Source organism: Thamnophis elegans, chromosome 10, assembly GCF_009769535.1.
Source record: "Thamnophis elegans isolate rThaEle1 chromosome 10, rThaEle1.pri, whole genome shotgun sequence".
NCBI classification, from domain to species: Eukaryota; Metazoa; Chordata; class Lepidosauria; order Squamata; family Colubridae; genus Thamnophis; species Thamnophis elegans.
Window position 1 is genome coordinate 40,003,165 of NC_045550.1, and position 22,471 is coordinate 40,025,635.

The window sequence follows — 22,471 nt, forward strand, 5'->3', positions numbered from 1 at the left end:
TCAATGTGCTTCACGAATTTGATACTGTTAATTTGAAGGATGCGGTGGCTCAGTGGCTGAGCTTGTCAATCAGAAGATTGGCAGTGGTGCGAATCCCTAGTGCCATGTAATGGAGTAAGCTCCCATTACTTGTTCCAGCTTCTGTCAACCTGGCAGTTCGAAAGCATGTAAAAATGAAATTAGAAAAATAGGAACCACCTTTGGTGGGAAGGTAACAGTGTTCCATATGCCCTCGGCATTTAGTCCTGCTGGCCATATTACCACGGAGATGTCTTCGGACTCTTAGGCTTTGCAATAGAAATGAGCAATAGCAATAGCAATAGCAGTTAGACTTATATACCGCTTCATAGGGCTTTCAGCCCTCTCTAAGCGGTTTACAGAGTCAGCATATCGCACCCACAGTCTGGGTCCTCATTTCACTCACCTCGGAAGGATGGAAGGCTGAGTCAACCTTGAGCCGGTGAGATTTGAACAGCCGAACTGCAGATAGCAGTCAGCTGAAGTGGCCTGCAGTACTGCACTCTAACCACTGCGCCACCTCGGCACCACCCTTAGAGTCGGGAACGACTAGCACATATGTGCAAGGGGAACCTTTACCTTTAATAGTTAAAATACATAATGAACAATTTCAGCAAAAGACATTAATGCACTTAAGGTCCTTTAAAGGTCTCTGCCTAGTTGCAAACAAAATGGCTGATCCTATTGTCTCCGGTACTCAAATCTGCAGAAAACTGCTGTCCTGCAACCTTATTATGAGAATCAGCAGTCTTGATCATGTGTGGGCAATTTCCTCTCCTTATCTGGAGAGATACCAAGAAATTGGTCTCCTCACCAGTTGCTTGGAAAAAACCAACAGAAAAAAAAGATTTGTATAGTGAAGGGGGGGAACAATCCCATATTTTAAATGGTAATTTTTGGTAAACTAAATGCGACAAAGAACAGAAAAAAAAGATAAAAAAGATTCATAGATATTGATATAAAATTAATTCAGTCCTTAGGCTTATTATATCTGCTTCATACACAAAAATATCTGATTCTTAGAACTAAGAAACAAAAATAGATAACAACTCATATCTCTACTTTAAAATCCAGATGACGTGTAGCAGGAAGAAGCTAAGATCAATGTAGAGATGTTATTAACCCTTTTTTTAATTTCTTTTTTCTCAATATATTTTAGACTGTGTTGGTTAAAAATCTATACCGTGTACGGGCTCTGGGAAGTCGGGGAGGGGGAGGGAGTTGGGGTGTTGGGGGGAGGGGGGGAGGGAGGGATATATACTATGTGTTATATTTCAATGTAATGCGACTTCACATGTATACTGTTTCTCTTTAATTTCTCTGTAAAAATAGGACAGGTTGAGTACATTGACATATAATGGAAATACACCAAGGGGAGGAGGAGTGGGATAGAAGAAAGATGGGTAGAGAGGGCGGGAGAGAGGATGGGAGGGAGGATGAGAAGGAAGGGAGGGAGTGGATCGGGAGAGAGGAGTGGTAGAGGGGCAGGGGAAGTAGGGTAGAGGGGAATGACGGAGGGAAGATAGAAAGTTGGAGGGGGTGGAAGAAAGAGGTGTATGGAGAGTGGAAGAGGTATATTGGGTTTCTATTTTGGGGGGTATTGTTGACAAGTGGAATTGCTGTGATTATTGTTTAATGTTGTATGGCCCCCGGCTATGCACAGTATATATGTGAGTGTATGAAAATGAAAAAATGGAAAATAAAAAACTCTTCAGTAAAAAAAATCCAGACGAAAAAGCATGTTCCAGCCCCCCCCCCCCCCCCGCCTCTTAAAAAGCACCATCTGACAGTACCATCATTCTCCCAAAGATTACATTAGACTAAACCCTGCCTTTATAGTCATGGCTATTTCATTAAGCATATGGGTCAGAATGTATGGCTGAAATTATTCCTTTGATGCTAGTTTAAGAAGGTTGCCTTGTCTGAGAATTATATATTTATTATTATATAATTGCTTGTGCTGTTTTTATTAATGTTATCCAAAGTCATGATTTTGAGAACAGCAGCTGGTGGGTGTGGGTGGGTGCATACACGCCATGTTCAACATCATGAACTCCTTGAAACAAACATCAGAAATCAATTGATTCAAAGTATCTTCTGGGAACAAGCATTCCAACAAAACATCTTTCTTTATAGACTACTGAGTTTCAGATCATAGACTTCACACATAAATTAATGGTGGGATCTTTGAGATTATAGTGCAATGTTAAATTATAAAAGTGTATAATTTTCTCTTGGGATATAATTAAAAAGAGGCACAGCAGAGCTTAGCTGTTCTATTTTCTCTTAACTTCTGCTTCAGAAACTACCTCATGCCTCCTTTGCCTCCATGTCCCTGTTCCATAAAGTGTGAAAGGAAAACAGTGTAAATATTTATTCTTCTCACAGTTGTACTGAATACAAGAAAAGTCCGTTATGCCAGCTCAAGTTAGTTTATAAAGATATTGATTGACTACAAGAGTCTCAGACAAAAAACTTTAGAAGCACTAAGTCCTTCTTCAACAGAGGCCAATTTCCATATATTTTATATATTGAGTTATATATTGTTTTCTCTACTGCCTCCAAAATGCAGGTTTTTTGTAAATAAGTACTTTATATATCCCATTAATTATCCACCAATAGATATTTATGAGGAATAAAGGATCCAGTACCCAAACCTAAACCAAGCCAGGAACCATTCCTTATTTTGAACTTTAAATATTCAATTTGACCACAAATATTAGTTTCATCAAAACATCCATCTTCCCAGAATTCTTAGTATTAGTGTTTTTAATGTGACTTAAATGGAAGTAGTCACTTGTCAATTTCAAAATGAGTTGCCACATTAGCAAATTATTGGGGGGGGGATTAAACTTTAATTTGCTTCAAAAGAATTTTGTGAAGAGGGCCAAATTAAGTTAAAATGTGTGCCAAAACAAAAACTTTTTATAGATAATTATATAGTTAATCATCACAAAGCTGATTTAAAAAGTTGACAGAAATTGATTTAACAATGGACAAGAATATTATGGACTTCCTATTTTTCCTATCTTTTACAGAAAATTGGAATGAGAGAAAGAGACTAGATGTAGTCTCTAGTCTAGATGCTAGAACTTTCTTGTTTCAAGCACACCTATCACAATTTTCATTTACTCTTTATGAAAGTATTCCTGACAATTTAGCAGAAATTGAGAGAAAAGGGGGGGGGGGTTAGAGAAAAATTATTTTGCAATTCAACCTATTTCAGATATACTTTTAGATGAGATATTATGGTAAAACTACTATGACTGACTTGGTAGATGATATAAATTAAAAAATGGCTGTGTTGTGGGCACATAAGATAAGTCCGCTTGTATTTCTCTGTGATTTTCAGTACCAAAAGATCCTTCTGGACCATTTGACTGGATTTCGTCTTCAGGGCCTGGCTTTTCAATATTTCAAAACTTGCAGCTCTGAATAAACAATGTAGACAGTTGAATGTTGCCTAAATTAATTAATAAACAGGGTGGAACTGAACAAACTAAAACTAAATTTGAACAATTCAGGCACTGCTTTATTTGGAATAAAATGCACTGCTTTCTTTCATTTGCTTTAATTCATATTTAATTCTAAGCTACTTGCTTAATAAACCTGCAAAAAAAAAGTAGTGAGAGGCAGTTTTTTTGTTGTCTTCAAACAACAGTAAGTTATGCAAGCTTGGATCAATGATATTTTTTGTCATTTTATGTACTAAAGACTTTTAATCAATATTCCTATGTCTGATTGGATTGACATTTGTGTTCTAGTTTTAAGATTAATCATTTTAGCACATGGTGACACCTGGCTAACCTTGTCTGGATTCAGAAACTAAGCAAGGTTGAACTTGATTAATTCTTGGATGGAAGTCTACTGAGAAAGGCAAGATCAGGTTGTTTAAAAAGATCCCTGAAAAAGGTATGGTATGCTGGCAACAAAATGGGACATTATTTCCATACTATTGTTAATAAAACTGCAATGACTTGCTTTGGGATTTGATTATTAAGATTAAACAACCTCCCTAATTCTCTTTCAGGTGAAAAAGGTACCCTACTCTTACAAGAGCTGATATTAACATATAAAGCTTTCCTCAACTAATTTATCCTCACATCCGTCTAAGATAATTCAGGAGGGTTTGAAGCTGCAGGGATATTTAAATCTAGAATTCCCAGTCCTAATCTAATGCTAACCACTAGACCACACTAGTAATGTATTATTCAGCAAACGTCTTCAGTCAGCTTCTTTGCTTCATTATTATTCAATATCAGAAGGATGGCTCATTCAAACAGCCTGCAAACCCATACATTTTCACCTTGCCTCACTTTATTTCTCTAAGCGCAGTTTGTTATATGAACCAACTCTACTTGGTAATCAGTACCAGCTTGAACTATGTGTTTGAAACCCATGGAAGATAGTAAAACAGTATAAGATAAGACTCAACATATTAAGAAAGAATGCAAAAGCAACCATTGAGAATTTTCCTATTCCATATTGTCCTAAAAGCGCTTTTTCAAGAGACAAAATTGTCTAGTTGCCTCTTGAAAAAGCACCTTTGGAGTAACTATGAGCTGGATATCTGTGAATCTCCATAGACCTATTCCATATTGAAAAATATTTTCATAACTAATATTTGTTTTATACACTGCAAGAATGCTTTTCAAAATATTCAAAATATCAGATTATTATATTACACTGGGACAGAATCCATCACGCCATGCAATTACAAAGGATCTTAAACTTTCTAAAAAGTAGGTTATTTCTTAAAGGCAGATCTATTATGTTCAATTTCAATCCTCTCTCTTGACATCTGGTACCTATTACACATTTTTATTAAGAAAGTACAACATACAGAGAATAAACACTACCTCCCTTCAGCATCCATACTGTCAGTCTTGGTGCACTGGAGTCACAGACATTCCTTAGCAATTTTTATTTGCTGATTATAAGGTATTCTTTCACAGTAAGTACTCAGGCTATCCTCTGGGAAAAAAAGACTTCATATGTTAAAAGCTAGGTAAGAACATTTTAAAGTTAGAAACCATTTACTTGAAATAAATATATTAACTGCAAGTTTTACTATCTGAAATTACACTCATTAAATATTTCTGCTAGCAGTTAATGAGTTCAATAAGCAAAATGAAAAATGAATCGCAGAAGTCACAATCATTATCACCACTGTTAGAGAAGTGTATATTTTTAATGTGCAGGGTTTTTTTTGAATAGTTAATATAGCATAAATAGAAGCTACTTTCTACAATGGATGGCACTTGAATTGATTTGTATTAACAAAATCTTGAAAGCCACTGTAATGGCTATTCTGAGAGGGATCAAAACAAAGGCAAATGGGAAAATGAGAATCACAACACTGATACTTTTATACATATATAATGACTTGTATGCATATTTATAAGGCATGAACTTTGCATCGTAATACTAATATCAACAGAAACTGAAGACGGCTCTGGGGCAGAATCACTTAGTCAATAAAATTCAGTTTTTTCCTTTGGAAGAGACATTATCTAGTGATAGCAATGAGAACATAAACAAGATAAGACAACAGACACTTCCCCAGATAGTGTATATGGATATTGGCCAAATATGCAAATAAAGCACTCTCAGCAGAAGTCCTACCCTAACTCCTCAATATGTATGTTTCAGACCAAGAGAAATAAAACATATATATCTGTTTTCTCATGTTTCTATGCCTTCCAGCAAAATTTCAGCATGGAATATTTTAACATCTCTGCAATCTCAAAAGCTACACTTATTGCATTTTTTCTAACATGCAGCAGTATTAAATATGCACTAGCCAATTATTCCAGTATCATTGTTATTCTAGTTTTAGCTAAGATGCTCTATTCACTGTGCCAGTTCAAGGGGACAGCATCTAACTTGAAAGAAAGCTGAGCCAACTTATTTTAATGACTGCATTTTTCCAATAATATTGATAGCATTTCTTGAATGTTCATATGAAATGTTAATTCAACTTTATAATGGCTTAATAAGACCACACTTGGAATACTGCACCCAGTTTTGGTCACACAATATAAAAATGATGTTGAGAATTTAGAAAGAGTGCAGAGAAAAGCAAAAAAGATGATTTGGGAGGTGGAGAATAAAACATATGCAGAAGGTTGCATGAATCAGATATATCTAGAAAAGGACTAGGGGTGACATGATAGCAGTGTTCCAATATCTAAGAGGCTGCGACAAAGAAGAGGGAGTCAAGCTATTCTCCAAAGCACATGACAGCAGAACAAAAAGCAATGGGTGGAAATTAATCAAGGCCAGAACTAACCTAGAACTAAGGATAAATTTTATAACAGAACAATTAATCAGTGGAACGACTTCCCTTCAAAAGCTGTGGGTGCTCCAACACTGGAGGTTTTTAAGAAGAGATTGGACAACCATTTGTCTGAAATGGTATAGGATTTCCTGCTGGACCAGGGGGTTGGACTAGAAGACCTCCAATGTCTCTTTCAACTCTGTTATTCTTTTATTCTGAATTGAGAATTCTGGATGTTCTATTCCAACATTTGTGAAACTGCTAAATTCTTCATTTGAATATATAATCACTATGGGTTTCTTAAAAAAAATAGTTAAGAAATTTTACAGTGAAAAAAATGAAGAAATTTGTAACCGTTTTTTTTTTTAAACATCCTTTCTATATATCTCTTGAAAAAAAGTATCTATATTTTGTGACTTGACAAGGCTAATTGATGAACTGGAAGTAATATTTTTGTAGTGCAATGAATAAATTGAAGTTTGTATAAAGATAAGACAAATTGTGGATAACTACATTTATTTCATTGAAGTTGATTTTACTCAACCGTAACTAAAATTAACATTTGAATCATAAATATATGCAAGGCCAAAGCTTATTCCCACATAACTGCAACCACATTCATAACTCAGTTGATAACATTTTAATTCTGTCATAATTGCTCTGAAACTCCAGGTTCATTCAATGTTAGTTATTCCAATGCCAAACCACATATATGCAGTTTATCTTGGAAAGAGTCACATCTTCCAACAGCCTCAAATAATAACAGAGAAACAACTGGTTCAGTCATTATTCTACAAACAATTGGAATAAACTTTACAGCAAGCAAAGTAGAGATTTCTATGATTAACTTTGTCTATTAAAGATTTTATTCAAACATCTACCAGTTTGATGGTAATAAGAGATTTAATATCTGACGTAGTATTCCTGTCAGGGATCACTGTATTCTTTAATGAAGTTTGGTAACCACTTAACACAATTTTCGAAATTATACATCTTAAAAGCATGATTTCTGAATTGCACAAGATGCAACTCCATCTTATACATATTAATACAAAAATATTTTTAGTCAATTTATTGTGACTTATTCCCAAGTACCTGCAGAATTGCAGTCCTATGAGCACTGTCTGAATTTCTCAGCCTTTAGTTATTTTTATCCTTGAATTTCATAAGATCCTTCATTTAATTGGTTCTTTGTTGATTATTATTCCATTCAGTAAAATATATTAGAAGCTTATGCAGCCAAAAATCTTCCCACCTTTTCTGGTGAACAAACTTACTATCATCTCATACACAACATGTGCTTTTATTGCAGAGCTGTTTTTAAATATGGTTAAAAATATAAATTCTCAAGATTCAGGACTGTCAACAAAGCAAACTTCAATTTGAACCATATTCTGAAGCATTAGGAGTAGTAACATGGAAATCCCTGTAAAATAAAATTTCAATCCAACTATTTGACATGAAAAGAAGTTTGTTCTGACCCAGAAAGTAAAAAGCACACATTTAGTCACAAAAATCCTCTTTTTATTTCAATGGCCGTGAATTATGTTCATTTACAGCCTGAAATGAGTCACAAATAGTTTGTAAAGAGTCCGACAGAAGTCTTCCAAAGTCTTTCAGGGTAAGGCTGATAAGCACCCACCTTTATCTTCCTTGAAACTCTGCCAAAGACCTAACTGGCAATTCGTTTTGCAAGGCCACAGAGAGCACAGTGTCAAAAGGGAGCTTCAGACTTTAAACCAACCTGAATGAACAAAGTTGCTTCCTGCAAAGGCTCACGTGCCTTTGCTCCTCCTATATAACATATAATATAAGTCTTATGGGAGGGGCCAATCACCTCCCAGCCTTACTCTTGAGTCACCCCTTTTGTCGTAATTCTTCTTGCCTTCTGGCAGCTCTGGGCATGCGCGCACTGGGAACAGGGTCCCCCTTTTCCTCTTCCTCACTGATGTCCGACTCTGGAGGCTGTAGAGGCAGCACATAACTCCCAAATGGCCCTGGGCCCCCAACGCGTAGCCCTCATCCAAGCCTTCCCCAGACTCCAGGACTGGCCCATGTTCCTCCCCAACCTCCTCACTGTCCAACTCTGCTGCCAGCTCTGCAGGCCGCCAGTGGACCACAGCAAAGTCATCTGCTATGTCTCAATAGATTGTCTTATTAGTTGGATGCATACTTCACATTATTTATTTGTTAGTGAAATGCTATAATAGGTGAGTCCAGCCATGGTAACTTCTAATCCATGGGATAATACATAAATTATGGTTTATGTAACAAACCATTTCGTAGCTAGTGTGTAGACTCTGTAAACTGTAAAATCACTGTCTGGACAATATAAATATCCAAATGTCAGCATTAGAATGAGATCAAAACTAAAACAAAACAAAACAAAATGCTGCATAATTTGTACAATTCAGTGAAATCTCAATATTCACGACAGTCCTGAACCTGGAGAATTTTAACCATGTTTAAAAACAGCTAGGTAATAAAAGACATGTTTCTGAATAGGAGACACCCAACAAAATAATTATTCTCTCACATATTCTATAAATCACATTATCCTTTGACCACTTGTTCTTGTGGATGCTGTTTTCTTGATACTGCTAGAAGTACAATCAACATTACTACCAACTTTCCCTGTCTTACATGTTTCAGATATTTTGGAACTATAACTGGACCTTTCAGCAGACTTTACATCTGGGCACACCATAAAAACAGCATTGATCACACATCTAAATGAACTCTGGTGGAAGGGAGATTGAGGTGGTGTAGCGCCACTCATTCTACTTGTTGCCTCATTGGTATCTAGTACCATTGAAAATTATATCCTTCTGTTCATCCTCATAGGACAGGAACACGGGGCAATATATTGCAATAATTCTTCTTACTCTAGGACCAGTTCCAGTTGGTATTGATAGGTGGGGACAGATCCTACCAGATAGCACTTCTTTACAGAATTGTAAGCTATCTTGTGATCAGCTTATTATTTTAATGGAGCTGCCCCTGAAAACCATTCAAAAACTATAATGGCCCAAAATATGATCACAAGACTAGTGATTCATGCTCCTTCTTTCATTGTGTGATACCACTGCTTTGATGCTGCGCTGGTTACTAGTGTGTTTCTAGGTGCAATTCACAGTGTTGATGATGACTTCTCAAGCCCTTAATGTCGTAAAACAAAGTTACCTATAACACGATCCTTCTCTTGTCATTTTTGTCTAAAAGAATCTAGATGAACTGACCCATCCCAGCTTCCAGATGAAAAGCAGTTTTAGTGACTGCATTCATCCTAAGGGACTGTTGGCTAACCTTTTAGGCACTGAGTGCCGAAACAGGAGCGCGCACGCACATGCCAGAGCACCAAAACCCAAAAGAGAGCTAGCCACTCTCTTCCGGGTTCTGTCGCTGGTCTTCATGCATGTGCATGATGGAACCCAGCAAAGTATGGCTGGCCGCACGTGCATGCGTGCCATCACTAGCTGCACTTCCAGGTTTCATCATGTGCATGCACAAAGATCAGTTGGCTATGGTATGTGTACATGACAGAACCCAGAAGACAGCAGCTGGTGACAGCACACGTGCCCACATGTGCCATAGGTTCGCCAACATGGTCCTAAGGCATATATGACCTTCAATGCTAACTGTATATTCTGAATGTTGCTTTTGAAAAGTGTTCAAATTGAGTATGGTTTATTATTGCTATTTGCTAGCTAACTATTTACAGGTAGTCTTTGAAAAACTCATTCAGCCACTGTTCAAAATTATGACAGCACTGAACAAGTGAGACAACAATTTTTATAGCTATAGCTGTTGCAGCATCCCCATAGTCATATGATTGCTATTTCATACTTGGCAACCAGGTCACAATTACAAGGTCACAGCATCTTGTGGCACCATAAGTGACCTTGACTGAGAGCTTTCAACAGTCAAAGTCAATGAGGAAGCCGACGGGTGTTCACAAATGACAATCAGATGTCTTTAACTCATTGCGACCACACGGAATTCACCTAACAATGGCAACTGGAGCTGTACGACTCCCAGTGTAAGTTGGTATAATCACATGATGTTACACTTTATCATTATTAAGTAAGAACTGCATTACTGTACAGCTTAGAAGCAGAGAACTGAAATCACAATTCGAAAAACTTATTTATCCCTTTCAAAATGCAGGCATCAGGAAAACCCATTTCAGTGTCATAAAACAATTATTATAATGGCTTTATCCATATGTGTGGAGTTAGAATTCCAACTAGATGCTAAAAAGCTCGATCAAGGATAATTTTAATTTATATGTCAAATAGGCTTATTTGTGCCTTTTACAAAGCAAATTTTATGTATAAAAGCAATTGCCATTACAAATTTGCTGGTTTTTAAAGAATTGTTGAGTTCTATTATTAAAATGATTACTCTGCTGCAATGGAAGATAATTGCAGTCTTTTGCAAGCTGGTTCTTTAAAAGACCAAGCTTATATTGAGACTGGCTGGAAATCAACATTCAGCATGGCAGTAAAGAGACTTGTTTTGCAGCAAATGTAAGACAAATTATTCTCTTTTCATTTGAAACAACATTGGAATAGTCCTAAAAATAAATATTAATTACAAGAAAGCATATTCCATCATTTCAGCATGTCTATTGGACAGATGAATTAAAAAATGAACTAATATTTAATTATAATCAGTCCACCGCAAACCACATCGACTTACAAGCAAATCTGTGACATCTAGATAAACACAGCCTAATAAAGCCTACAGAATTTTAATTAGCTGCTTTCAAGAAAACTATTGATTTGAATAATTAAAGGAGGTATGTAGTTTCTAACAAGGTAGCATGTTGTAATGAATTCTCAGAATGTATTCCACAATAGTCTTTTTACCAAAAAAAAAATCCAACCCCTTACTGACTTTTAATTCTCTTAGTTATACCAAGCTTCCCCTAGAATTAACATGTTTTTTCAGAGCAGCTCATTTCTGCAAGTATAAACAACATAAAAAATGGGAGCTGCCCTAACCTAAGTAGTGCCAGATGAGTTTTTCTGACTCCCCAGATCTGTTTTGTTTTCAAACTTCTTATTTGATACTAATTCAAATAAAATTAACTTCTTTACAAGGTTCTAAGCATTGAATAAGACCTTCTAATTCAATTAGCCATAGCAGAAATTGGAAGAAAATAGCCAAATATAGGAAAACATGATAAGTTTACAAGGAAATTATAAAGTGATAAATAACTAAACAGGCTGGTGACCTGAGATTCTACAAGATAAGGAAGGTCTCTAGAGTTCAAAACATAACAAGACCAAAAATAACATCTACAAATAAACAAAAAACCTCAAAAACAATAATTATAACAAAGTAGAACATCAGAAAGGATGTATTGTATAGTGTTATGAGAGCAGGAAAAAGTTGCTTCTGTAAGAAGAAACAAAAACAGCAAATTCTTTTCCCACTTTGGATCCAAATATTGTATACTTAATAGAATTGTTAGGCAATTTTGAGATTATGTTATCAACTGGTCCAAAAGCAGATGTCACCACTTTTTCAGTATAATTACATCATAGATTTGCACTTTATTTTTTTATTAAAAATTCAAATTATGAAATTTTCCAATTTTGTAACAGATACATATTAAGTCAATCATAACCTAAAGCACAGGTGTCACTCAAGGCCTGGGGGCTGGATCCGGTCCACAGGATATTTAGATCTGGCCCGCAGGACTGCCCTGAAAACAGTGAAGGACCGGCCCATGGTGCTTCTGCCAGCTCAACATCACTCCTGTCAGGGGTGGCCCGAGTTCTCAGTTTCAGCTGCCACAGTGTCTGGCAGAGGGTTGCAGGAGGCCATGGAAGCTGGAAATGCAGCTTGGGAGCCCATTTTCACTGGCAGACCGTTCAGGCCACCACAGGCATCCCAACAGAAGTGATGTTGAGCTGGCCATGGCCCTCCCTGAAATCAAATAACCTTGACGCGGCCCTCAATGAAATCGAGTTTGACACCCTTGACCTAAAGGATCTTTTTCCTACCTACTTAGTACCTTTTTTTTTTGCTCTGACTAATTTCAAAAGAATCAGTAAAGGTACAGGATTAGAATGTTTCACAGAAAATAAAGGTGAGGAGAAGCATTCCCCATAAGCTCATGAACGTTACATGAAAGCTTCTAATAAACCACATTGGGAAATTAGACAGCATTTAGTCTACCTAATTAGCATTCCATAGCACTCAGGTTTTAGGAGGGTTTTGAAGAAAAGAAAATAAGTGCCGGTATTGGTTACATATATCCATTATTAGTACAGACCAATCATAAGAAAGTTTATTCAGAGGTTAGGTCAATAAAACAGTGGTCATAATACTGGTGGTCATAAAACCTATGGGTAATTTTGGATGTGTAAAAATTACATGATAAATTTTGTGTGTCAAGTTTAGGTAATTGTTTTAATCCAAATAGTATTTCAGAGTAATACTTAATAAGGAAGTATTTATATTCAACTAAGAAACAGCTTATTATGGTTTCCAATGTCAAGGATGAGTGAAGGAAATAAAAATCTTGCATTCCCTTTGCTTAGAAAAATCAATGTGGTTGCTTGATTAAAAAAAAGACTAGAAAGTAAGATTAGTGCTTTCTGATTATAAGATAGATATTACAATAAAAATAGTTAAACACAACACTGTTAGTACTCTAACTTTTATAAGTTTTACTATAGAAAAGGCATACATTCAAAGTATAAGTGCAGTTCTGTAAAAAACTATTTGCCCTTTTCACATTTTCTGAATATTATATAACTTTATTGGTATTACAGAGAAATAACCCTGAAATTGGTGTTCATTTAATGTATCTAATGTACTAATATTACAAAGTCATCTAATATGTTTCTGTGACAGTGTGAAGAGGCAATCCCTCCCATTCAATCAATTCAATTAAAGACATAACTAGAACTAATTTTATGAATTCCTATTTTAAAGAAGTCAGATCTGTATTCTGTAAACTTTATTTTCCCTCTTCATGGTGGTATTCTTACCATATATTCTAACAGTAAATATCTATCTTATAAGAAATCTTCTCCCAAAAAATATTGTAAAAAGATTAAGATCTCTTTTAAAAGAAGCCTATCAGTCTAGAAAAGTTACAAAACTAATTTCAAAACTCCACCAATGAAAATCAGAGAGACAGACAGACAGACAGACAGACAGACAGACAGACAGACAGTCTTGAAATGCAAAAGATTTAAGATGATTGTTAATCTTCCCTTCCAACAGTGACTTTTTATGTGAAAAACACTCCAGAAGTATATATCAATCCAGGAAGTTATGAAGAACACAATTCAGAGATCTGTGGCTTTCTCACCTTGTCTAGTGTGAACAGTCATGAAAAAGAAAATCAAAAAAGCACTGAATTAGTATGTACATTTCATGCCAGGGTTCAAGTCTAATTATGGCCAAGATAGGAAGAATTAACATTTCTTTATAGAATCTCTGGTGCTTTAACAGCTGGTTTCCTCATAATACCAACCTTGAATGAATCTTGAATTTCTAATTTCTTTCTTCTATAAATCTACTGCATTCCTACAATGGAAGGAAGGAAAGCTATGATCCAACCTATAGTGGGGCTTATATTTTCCCCTTTGAATTGCAAATTCATTGTATGAAACTTTTCAGTTCACCAAAGCAATGTTAAATGGAATTAGTTCTCCTGATTATTTACTGTCGTTGTTTTTAAATGAACTCAGTAAATTACAAATAGAAATATAAACAAATAATTTAAATAAATAAATCTTACAGGCTTATTTTCATTAGAAAGCTAATTAATGGATCATAGCAGAAAATCAAATAAAATTGAAGTGTAAATGAATCTTTTTCCTGCAAATTCAGAACCAATCTGTTTTTAGTTGTGACTATTTCCAAAAGAATATACATATGACTAGCAGATTGGAAAACCAAGAAAAAATGTGAGAGGGAGTCATTCCCCTTGTCAATGCCTCATCTACTTTTTAAATGAGTATAATTTTAATATCTTCGTATGCACAATGAATGGCAGAAAACTGTTTTATAATGCCCTTTTGACAGACTTCTCAAATAATACTGTACTAATGATTTTGCTTTGGATGAGTAAATTTGAGGATTAGCATGGAATTAATTGACCTCAAAAATTTTGCCACAGCTGAATAGATCTGATAACTAACACTAGAATAAGCTTGAAGCCAATTAAGACTGCTCTGCAGTGAATAATTAGAGGCAGTGCAACCTATATGTCCCATTCTGATATTACTGAGGTATAGTTTATTAATAAGCAAATCCAATGCACCATTAAGTAAAATATAACGAACAGGAGACTTAAGTTTGTAAGAAAATGCAAAAAGAGGGTTTTTTACTAGATACTTCTATGTCAGGCAACTTGATAGCCATATAGCATCTAGTTTTTTTAAAAAAAAATTAGAAAGTAGCTAATTCCTACATGCTCAGTGGCAACTAAGAATGCTTATATATTGACATTCTTCTCCTCATTAATGTCACCTCATTTTAGTTGCATGCAAATATATCTTGAATCTGTGCTAATTAAACTTCTCTCCTACTAATGCCTCTTCAAATTCATCATCCACTCTTGTTTAAATACACTTTCTGTGACTGGAGTCAATAAACATGTTTTATTGATTATACTTCAGCTGACTTTGCATTCCACGTGAAGCCTAAATCTTAGCCTAATATCAACTTTGTCTGCAAATTTCCTCCAATTTTGCCGACTGCAAATCTTCCAGGATTTATTTGCCTTTAATTTACAGCAAATCTTCATTTCCTATGCTGTAGCTGTCCTGGAAAATGTCAACCATTCTTATGAACTAATAATACCAATGTGATTATTTCTGGAAATCAACAGTTGGACATACAGAAGATTTGACAGAGATTTATTATTGAGCCCTGAATCAAATTAGTAGTCTGTAGAATTAAGACAAATTAGGTTGGGATTGGATTCAGAGGTGGGGAAAGGGTTAATACTATTCCTATTTTGCCTTGACCTTCAATTAGAGGATTTGGAGAATAATTGGTTTTGGGTTTATTTATCAATATTTCAAAACCATGTGCCCCCAAGAAAATAGAAATGTGGCACTTTGTGCCACATATGAATGTCTTTCTACAGATAAGAAAAGTACAAAAACTTGGCCCAATTTATTTGAAAAAGTTATTGCAAGAAATAGACTTTAGAAGTGGTACTGATGAATGCAAATTCTTACTGGGTTAAATCACAGGTGGTAGCTCTCTAATTTCTGCCAAATTTCAGGGTTGCTGTATGTGACACAGTGTTAAAGAAGGCTTGTTATAAATGATTCAATGTTAGCAAATAACGGTGGCATAGGAAGAGTTCTCTATGGAAGTAATAGGACTTTTTTGTTTATTTTGTTGCTTAATGGTTAGTTCTGTATTTTTTAGGTTTATAGTTTTTTTTGTCACTGTAACATTACTTTCATGGAGTCCATGGAGCAAGCTTATAAAGCATCTGTGTTTTTATAAGAGCAATTTTATCCTAGTAAAGTAAAATTTTATTGAGCAAGTATAGCAATGTTACTTAAAGTGAAGCAACAAAATCAACCGAGATTAATTTCTGAAATTTACCAAGGACAAGCCAGAGCATGTTTGATTCTGTGGCCATAAATAAATAGAGTTTTCTTCTTTATTTATAAATATATAGTTTGGCTGAAAAGGAAAACCAATATTGATCAAATGTTGAGTCTGGTGGATATTCCATTTTTATCCTCAGATAAGATTGATTTGAAAGCCACTTTGGTACCGTAGTTAAGATATCAGACTATAAACATGGGAAGCCTGAGTTCTAGACATGCATTGGGCACAAACGTAGTTGAGCGACCTTGGACCAGTCATTCTCTCTCAGCTCTAGGAAGGAGGCAATGACAAACCACTTCTGAAAACCTTGCCAAGAAAACTGCAAGGACTTATCAAGGCAGTCTCTAAGAATCGGACGTGATTGAACGAAAGGAAAAAAACAGTATAGGTTTGCTGAAGTCTTCCTTGTTATCCCCAAAACTATTAGATTCTATGCAGCTGTTACAAAATGGTAAAAGCTCCAGGCACTGGCAATTTTTAAGTGCAAAGGTGTAAGTCATTTGCAGGTTTGTTAAATTCTACATTTTGGATGTGCATATGAATCTTTTAAGGATGCTAAATTTCCATCATGATTTTATGAGTCATCATAAGGTTAGTTTTCAAATGAGGTAAAGAGTCTACATTTTGTGCTAGTTATAGGTCTATTTCATTAATTAATGTGCATACTAAAATATTAGCTATTATAATGGCTAGGTTGCAGCAGGAGGTCTTATCACATATAATTCAACTCTTCCACTCTGGTTTCATCAGAGATTGTCAGGCATCAATGAAGGATTATTAATTGATTTATTATATAGCCAAGGAGTTAATGGGCTCTGCTGTACTAGTATTTTATAAAAAGCCCTTCATTTAGGTTATTTTTTAAAGCAAGTGATAACTATATAACCACAATAATACAGGGGCAAACAATAGATACAAACTCAAAGGGAAACTGCTTCAAACTTGATTGCAGAAAATACAACTTCAGCAACAGAGTGGTCAATGCCTGGAATGCTCTACCTGACTCCATTGTTACAGCCTCAAACCTTCACAGCTTCAACCTCAAACTGTCTACTGAGGACCTCATCCCATTCTTAAGAGGTCCGTAAAGGAGGCGTGCATAAACGCACCAGCGTGCCTACCGTCCTTGTCTTACTGTCCCCATTTATCTGTATTTACTTCCTTTGTTCATGTTTATGTTCATACCTATGCTTGTTATCTTGTACATGTCTGACAAATAAAAATAATAAATAATATCTGATTATCAGTGGATTTAAATTTATTATTTTCAGTCCTATGCTAGAATTATAACGAATTAAATAACTTCAGACTCTTTTAGCTACATGTGGCACTCAATAAGGCTGTTCACTTTGACCCTTATAATTTAACCTTTGATCACTACTATAAGATGATTTTTAGACATTAAATACACTACATTGACAGGACGCAAGTGAAAATTATTTTTATATGCCGGAGATATAATGGCAGTATCTTACATCTCTGCCTAATTTTATAAAAGTACTATAGCATTTGTAAAGTATTTTGGTTGTAAAATTAATTGGGATGAATATTGTTTACTTCCCTTTAGGTCCCAATAAATCAGTACTCTTATTTAATGAGATGGATTTTGTGATTTCTACTTGTTATATTAAATATCTGGAACTTTACATATGCCAAAATATTGCTAAATATTTGGAATTAAATATGTTGAAAGTTTTTAGAAAAGATTGAAGGAATATAAACAGATGAAAGGGTATAGGGCAAAATTAATGTTATTAAATAGACTATTATCCCCAACTTGATTTGCAAAAATATCATTTGGCTTATCTTTTACAACCATTAATATGTGGAATGAAAATGTAGTGGAATACAGGTAGTCCTCAACTTACAACCACAATTGAGCTCAAAATATCTGTTGCCAAGTGAGACATGTGATAAGTGAATTTTCCCCCATTTTACGATCTTCCTTGCCACAGTTAAGTGAATCATTACATTTGTTAGGTTAGTAATATTGTTGTTAAGTGAATCTGGCTTGGCTGGTCAGAATTTCACAACAGGTGACCACATGACCCTGGGACACTACAACCGTCATAAATACATATCAGTTGCCTGGCACCTGAATTTCTGGTTTTTCTTTGAAGATATTTCACTTCCCATCCAAGAAGCTTCTTCAGCTCAAGGACTACTTGCATAACATGTATAACACATCTTTCAAACAACCCTGGGCAGTTCCCAATCAAAAATTAAAAGACATATAAAATCATTTTTAAAACTATAAAACTCAACTAGTTACAACATAAAACATTAAGAACAAGAAACACCTGGTGCAAATCAGTGCTAACATGCCATCATCTAACCCCAAATATCCTTCCTTTAGTTTATACAATTTAAGGTGGTATATATAAAGTACCCATTCCCTAATTTCCCCACAACCATCACCCCAAGGGTGGGTTGCTGCCAGTTTTACTACCGGTTCACAACCCATGTGCAAAGTGTGTGTGCATTGTTCAATGTCTATTGTTCTGCGTGCATGCACAGTCACTAAAATCAGACATGGCGATGACATTAGCGGCAGCGAGAGAATCAGTTTGGGGGCGTGTCAGGCCTGGGTCGCTGCCGGTTCTGCGACCCAGGCCTGAATTCCATTACCGGATCGGCCGAACCAGCAGCAACCCACCTCTGAACCACCCTGTGAGGCACACTGGGGTGAAAGAAAGGGATTTTTTCAAAGTCATCCTGACAGCTTTCAACTGAATCAGAAGCATTACAATTGTAATAGTTTGAGTGTTTATCTATGGGAAGATGGCACAGATCATTGCATGACTGACCAGGGGCATAGGATGCAAAGTATCCAGTTATTCTAGTCTGGAAGCCCAAATGTGTTTTAGCTTTAGATATATTGAAGAACTTTGAAACCATTCAAAGTAAACTGGAAGGATGATCTCGTTAACTTTAAATCCCAATTTTGAAAGCAAAATTGAATATTTTTCCAAATCATAAATTACCAATGCCAATTTCACTCTTCCAAAAATAATGCTTTTTCACATAAAAGATTGCTAGCAGTTTTCCTGTCTGCCAATGTGCCCTGTCCCTACTATCCAGCAGTTTTTCAAATGCACTAAATTACCATTGATACCTTTAAGTTTTTCTTACCTATTCCTGCACTGCCCATTTAACCCATTAAGCAAAATAACAGTATTTATTATTAAAGGCACCAAAAGTTTTACAAGGAGGCCTTTTTTGCAGAAAGTAGTTACGCTCTCTGTGGTAAAAAATTATTTACAAATACTCAGAAGCACGACCGGGTTAGGCACGTTTTAGTCATATCTGTTAATTAAAGTATTCAACGGATCCTTCAAGGAACAATAGTGTAGCCACATTTTTGAAAAAAACAGCTTAATGCAAAGAAGAGCCATATGTGTCATTTTATCATGGGAGAGAGATAAGTTGATCCCTAGAAAAATATTGAGAGTAATGCATCATATATCATAATCAGCTGTCAATGCCCTTGATAGTATAGGTTAATGGCATGTTTTTATGGGCTGTGTATTCCAAGGATAAGAAGGGTCTACATTATTTGGTTGCCTTTTTAGTTTAGTATAATGGTTAAAATCCTGGCTTAGAAATGAAGAGACCTAGTCCTGCCATAGGCATGAAGGCAGCTGGGTGACTTTGGCCCAGTGACTTTCTCTTAGCCCAAACCACCTCACAGGGTTGTGGGGAAAAGAGGAGGGAGTATCATCTATGTTCACCATCTTGAGTTACTTATAAAGTAATACAGATGGGATCAAACTCTAATAATAAATAATTATTTTAAAAATATCATTAGAAATGTGTTTTCAACAGTAAGACCAAAATATATACCAATCCCCTTAAATAAAATCAAACATAATATCTATCTCATACAAGAAAGAAGTTTTATGAGTCACTTTTGCTTGATTTGAAAGACTGTTTGAAAAAAACAACTGTTGTTCTGTTTTAAAGTTCTTCTCTTTTTCTACCATGAGGCTATCAACAACAGCTTTGTGGTGCATTCAAAATTGTACTTTGCACACAGAGATATAAGAAAAGACAAGAGAGTTTTGGGAAAGTTGTCTTTTAGTCACTACGTGCAATACAGATCTCCTGAAACATCCCTCAAGTACTCTGGAGGGAAGAGTGCCTCAAAAAAGCAAACAATGCTGGTTTTAAAAAAGATACCATCAAAGCTGACTGAGGTTTTGAACTTTGAAATGTTTGAATCATGGGATATATCCAGGGGAGTCCAATAATACAGTCAGTTGTAACAGGTTATCGAAGTTAGCAGTCATATTTACATTCACATTTTACTGCTGCCAAGGAAAACCCAGATATAAATGGCTTGAGGACATCAGGCTGAAGAGCTGAAGTAAAAGTATCATTGTAACAGTGTGTTTCATAACAGTAGAAGATGCATTACTTTTGTCAGCATTTGCACAACTATTGCTAATCTCTTCAGTGTGTCAACACTTTTATATAACAGTCTGCTATAGGAAAGCAACCCTGCTAAAATGGCAGCATGCACTGCAGAAGGGGCCCGAAGCTAACCTTAGTATAGCCCAATACACACTGAATCCAAAGTTAGTGTGTGAAGAAGTAGAACAAAAGAACACAATCATCTGCTTGCCAAAGGTCCTGTGCTTTGGAGCCTACACATTACTTTAAGTAAAGCACGATGTGACTTCATCAGGCTTAATTATTATGTCTTGGAGCAACCAACCCAGAAGACGAAGCACACTACAGAACTGTAACTGCTACCAGAAATATATCAGAGTGACACGCAGGTCTTTATTCCCAAATATCTTCAAAGAACAGTCAAGTTCATTTTAGATTGTCCTGGATGAATCAAGGCCAAAATAGATAGCAACTTTCACAAAGGTGTCCCCATAGTGTTTAAAGCAAAACACCCCAGAAGTGCAGCACCCATCAAACACCTGATTGTGCAGAAGAATTTAATAAGAGTGTCCCAGATCCTACCCATAGAGAGGATACTCAGCATTGCCTCTTCCTACCTAACCTTTGTCTTCTATCTTGGTTTGCAACTGAGTGGAGGGTTTTCCCCCTCTCCAGACATTCAAAACAGCCTTCCCAACTATTTTGCCTTTGCCACTTCTGAATTTCTTCAAGGTTTTACTTGGGGATTTAATGCTACTCCTGCCTGCCAAAAAAAAAAAAGTTGGTTTCTGTAAATTTATCTGGCAGCCTTTATAGCTGACCATCTGGAGAATATTTTAAAGTGAAAAAGAGAAATTCAGAGGGAGAGAGATCTGCAACAAAAACAGTCAGCTCTTCTCTTCTTCCCCCTCCCCAACACGGCTCCAAGTCAAGAGATTCCTGACTTGTTTTTGGCCAAGGACTCCTCTATAAAAGCGCCGCACTCTGCCAGCGCCGTCTGGGAAGCGACTGAAGCCGAGCACAGCAATCCACCCGTCCCTAGTCTTTGGGACAGAGCTCACCCCCCTCACCGTCAGTGAAACTCTCGACTAGACGCTCTTTCAGCTTTCCACTGGCCGCTCTTAGACACGCATTACACGAAAATGTTTCGAAATGGGGGGTGGAAGCGAGTGTGACGGACGTCTCTAGAATCCCCACGGAAGTGACCATGCCCCTCGCCGCGACCTGCAAGTCATCCGAGCGAGAGGGCGGCGGGTAGCTCCGTCCATGAAGAGCGCAAGCCACCGGCGAAGGGGAAAGTTGCAAGCGCGGAATCCTTACCACCAAGACCAGGCAAAGGATTGGCGCCAAGTTGTTGCTGCTGTCCCTTTCTCTAGTCGGGGCCACGCAAAATATTGCATTGCAGTCACATGACAGTAGCATCGCCCCCTCCCCAGGCCACCCGCCCCCCACCCCCTCCCCTCTATCCACCAACTGCCTCCTTTGCTTCTCCCCTTACCTGCAATCTCTCCGTTGCCGGCTGCCACATATTTCTCCCGCTGGGACCTGGCGGGGCGGAGCGGCGGGACAGGGTTGTTGCTAACGAGCTGGCTGTGGAGCGGCTGCAGCGGGTCTCCAGCCAGGCTCGTTCACATCTGCTCGGCGTGTGTCAGCTCGGGGCCAGCCGCCAGCGGACAAACGGGGGGGGGGGAGAAGTGAGCGCCGCCCAGCCGAGGAGGGGAAAGGAGGCGTGCGTTGGAGACGAGAGAAGCCCGGCTTGAACTTGGGCTGCGCGCAGCAAGAGCTCGGCGCCAGCTCCTCACCGCGGCAAGATGCGCCGTCCTCTCGTCTTGGCTCCCCTTCCCCCCCACCCCGAGGCCCCCTCACCGCAGCAGCAGGGGATTGCGAACGCTAAGCCCCACCCCCACGAAGCCCCTCCTCTCCATCAAATTCCGCCTCCATTCGGTCTCCCTAACCCTCCCCCCCCCACAAGCGGCGTGCTCCCCCTAGTGCGGGGCTTCCCGGTTTAGCTGCTGCCTCACCGCCCAGTATCTGCCTCGCTGCTGGTGGTGGCGGCATGTGACGGCCTTGCGGCTGCTCTGCTATCCGGCCTAGGGTCAAGGATCCCCTGGCGTCGGCTCGGCTGCGCGATGTCAGAAGCAAAGTACCATCTGCAGTTAGGCAGCCTCGTGAATTAAC

General features: G+C 37.3%; 1 protein-coding gene across 2 annotated transcripts in view; it reads right to left on the bottom strand.

Moving 5' to 3' along the window:
• The window catches only part of PID1 (phosphotyrosine interaction domain containing 1), a 79,890-nt gene extending 57,725 nt beyond the window's left edge, over positions 1-22,165 (bottom strand). Inside the window, exon 1 of one of the 2 annotated variants that reach the window (XM_032225804.1) lies at positions 21,792-22,165. In XM_032225804.1, the coding sequence (XP_032081695.1) occupies positions 21,792-21,821 (30 nt within the window). In that variant the 5' untranslated portion in view covers positions 21,822-22,165. Of the gene's footprint in view, positions 1-21,363; positions 21,501-21,791 lie in introns of those variants that run through there. The other variant, XM_032225805.1, reaches the window with a different exon arrangement.
• Positions 22,166-22,471: the final 306 nt, after the last annotated feature.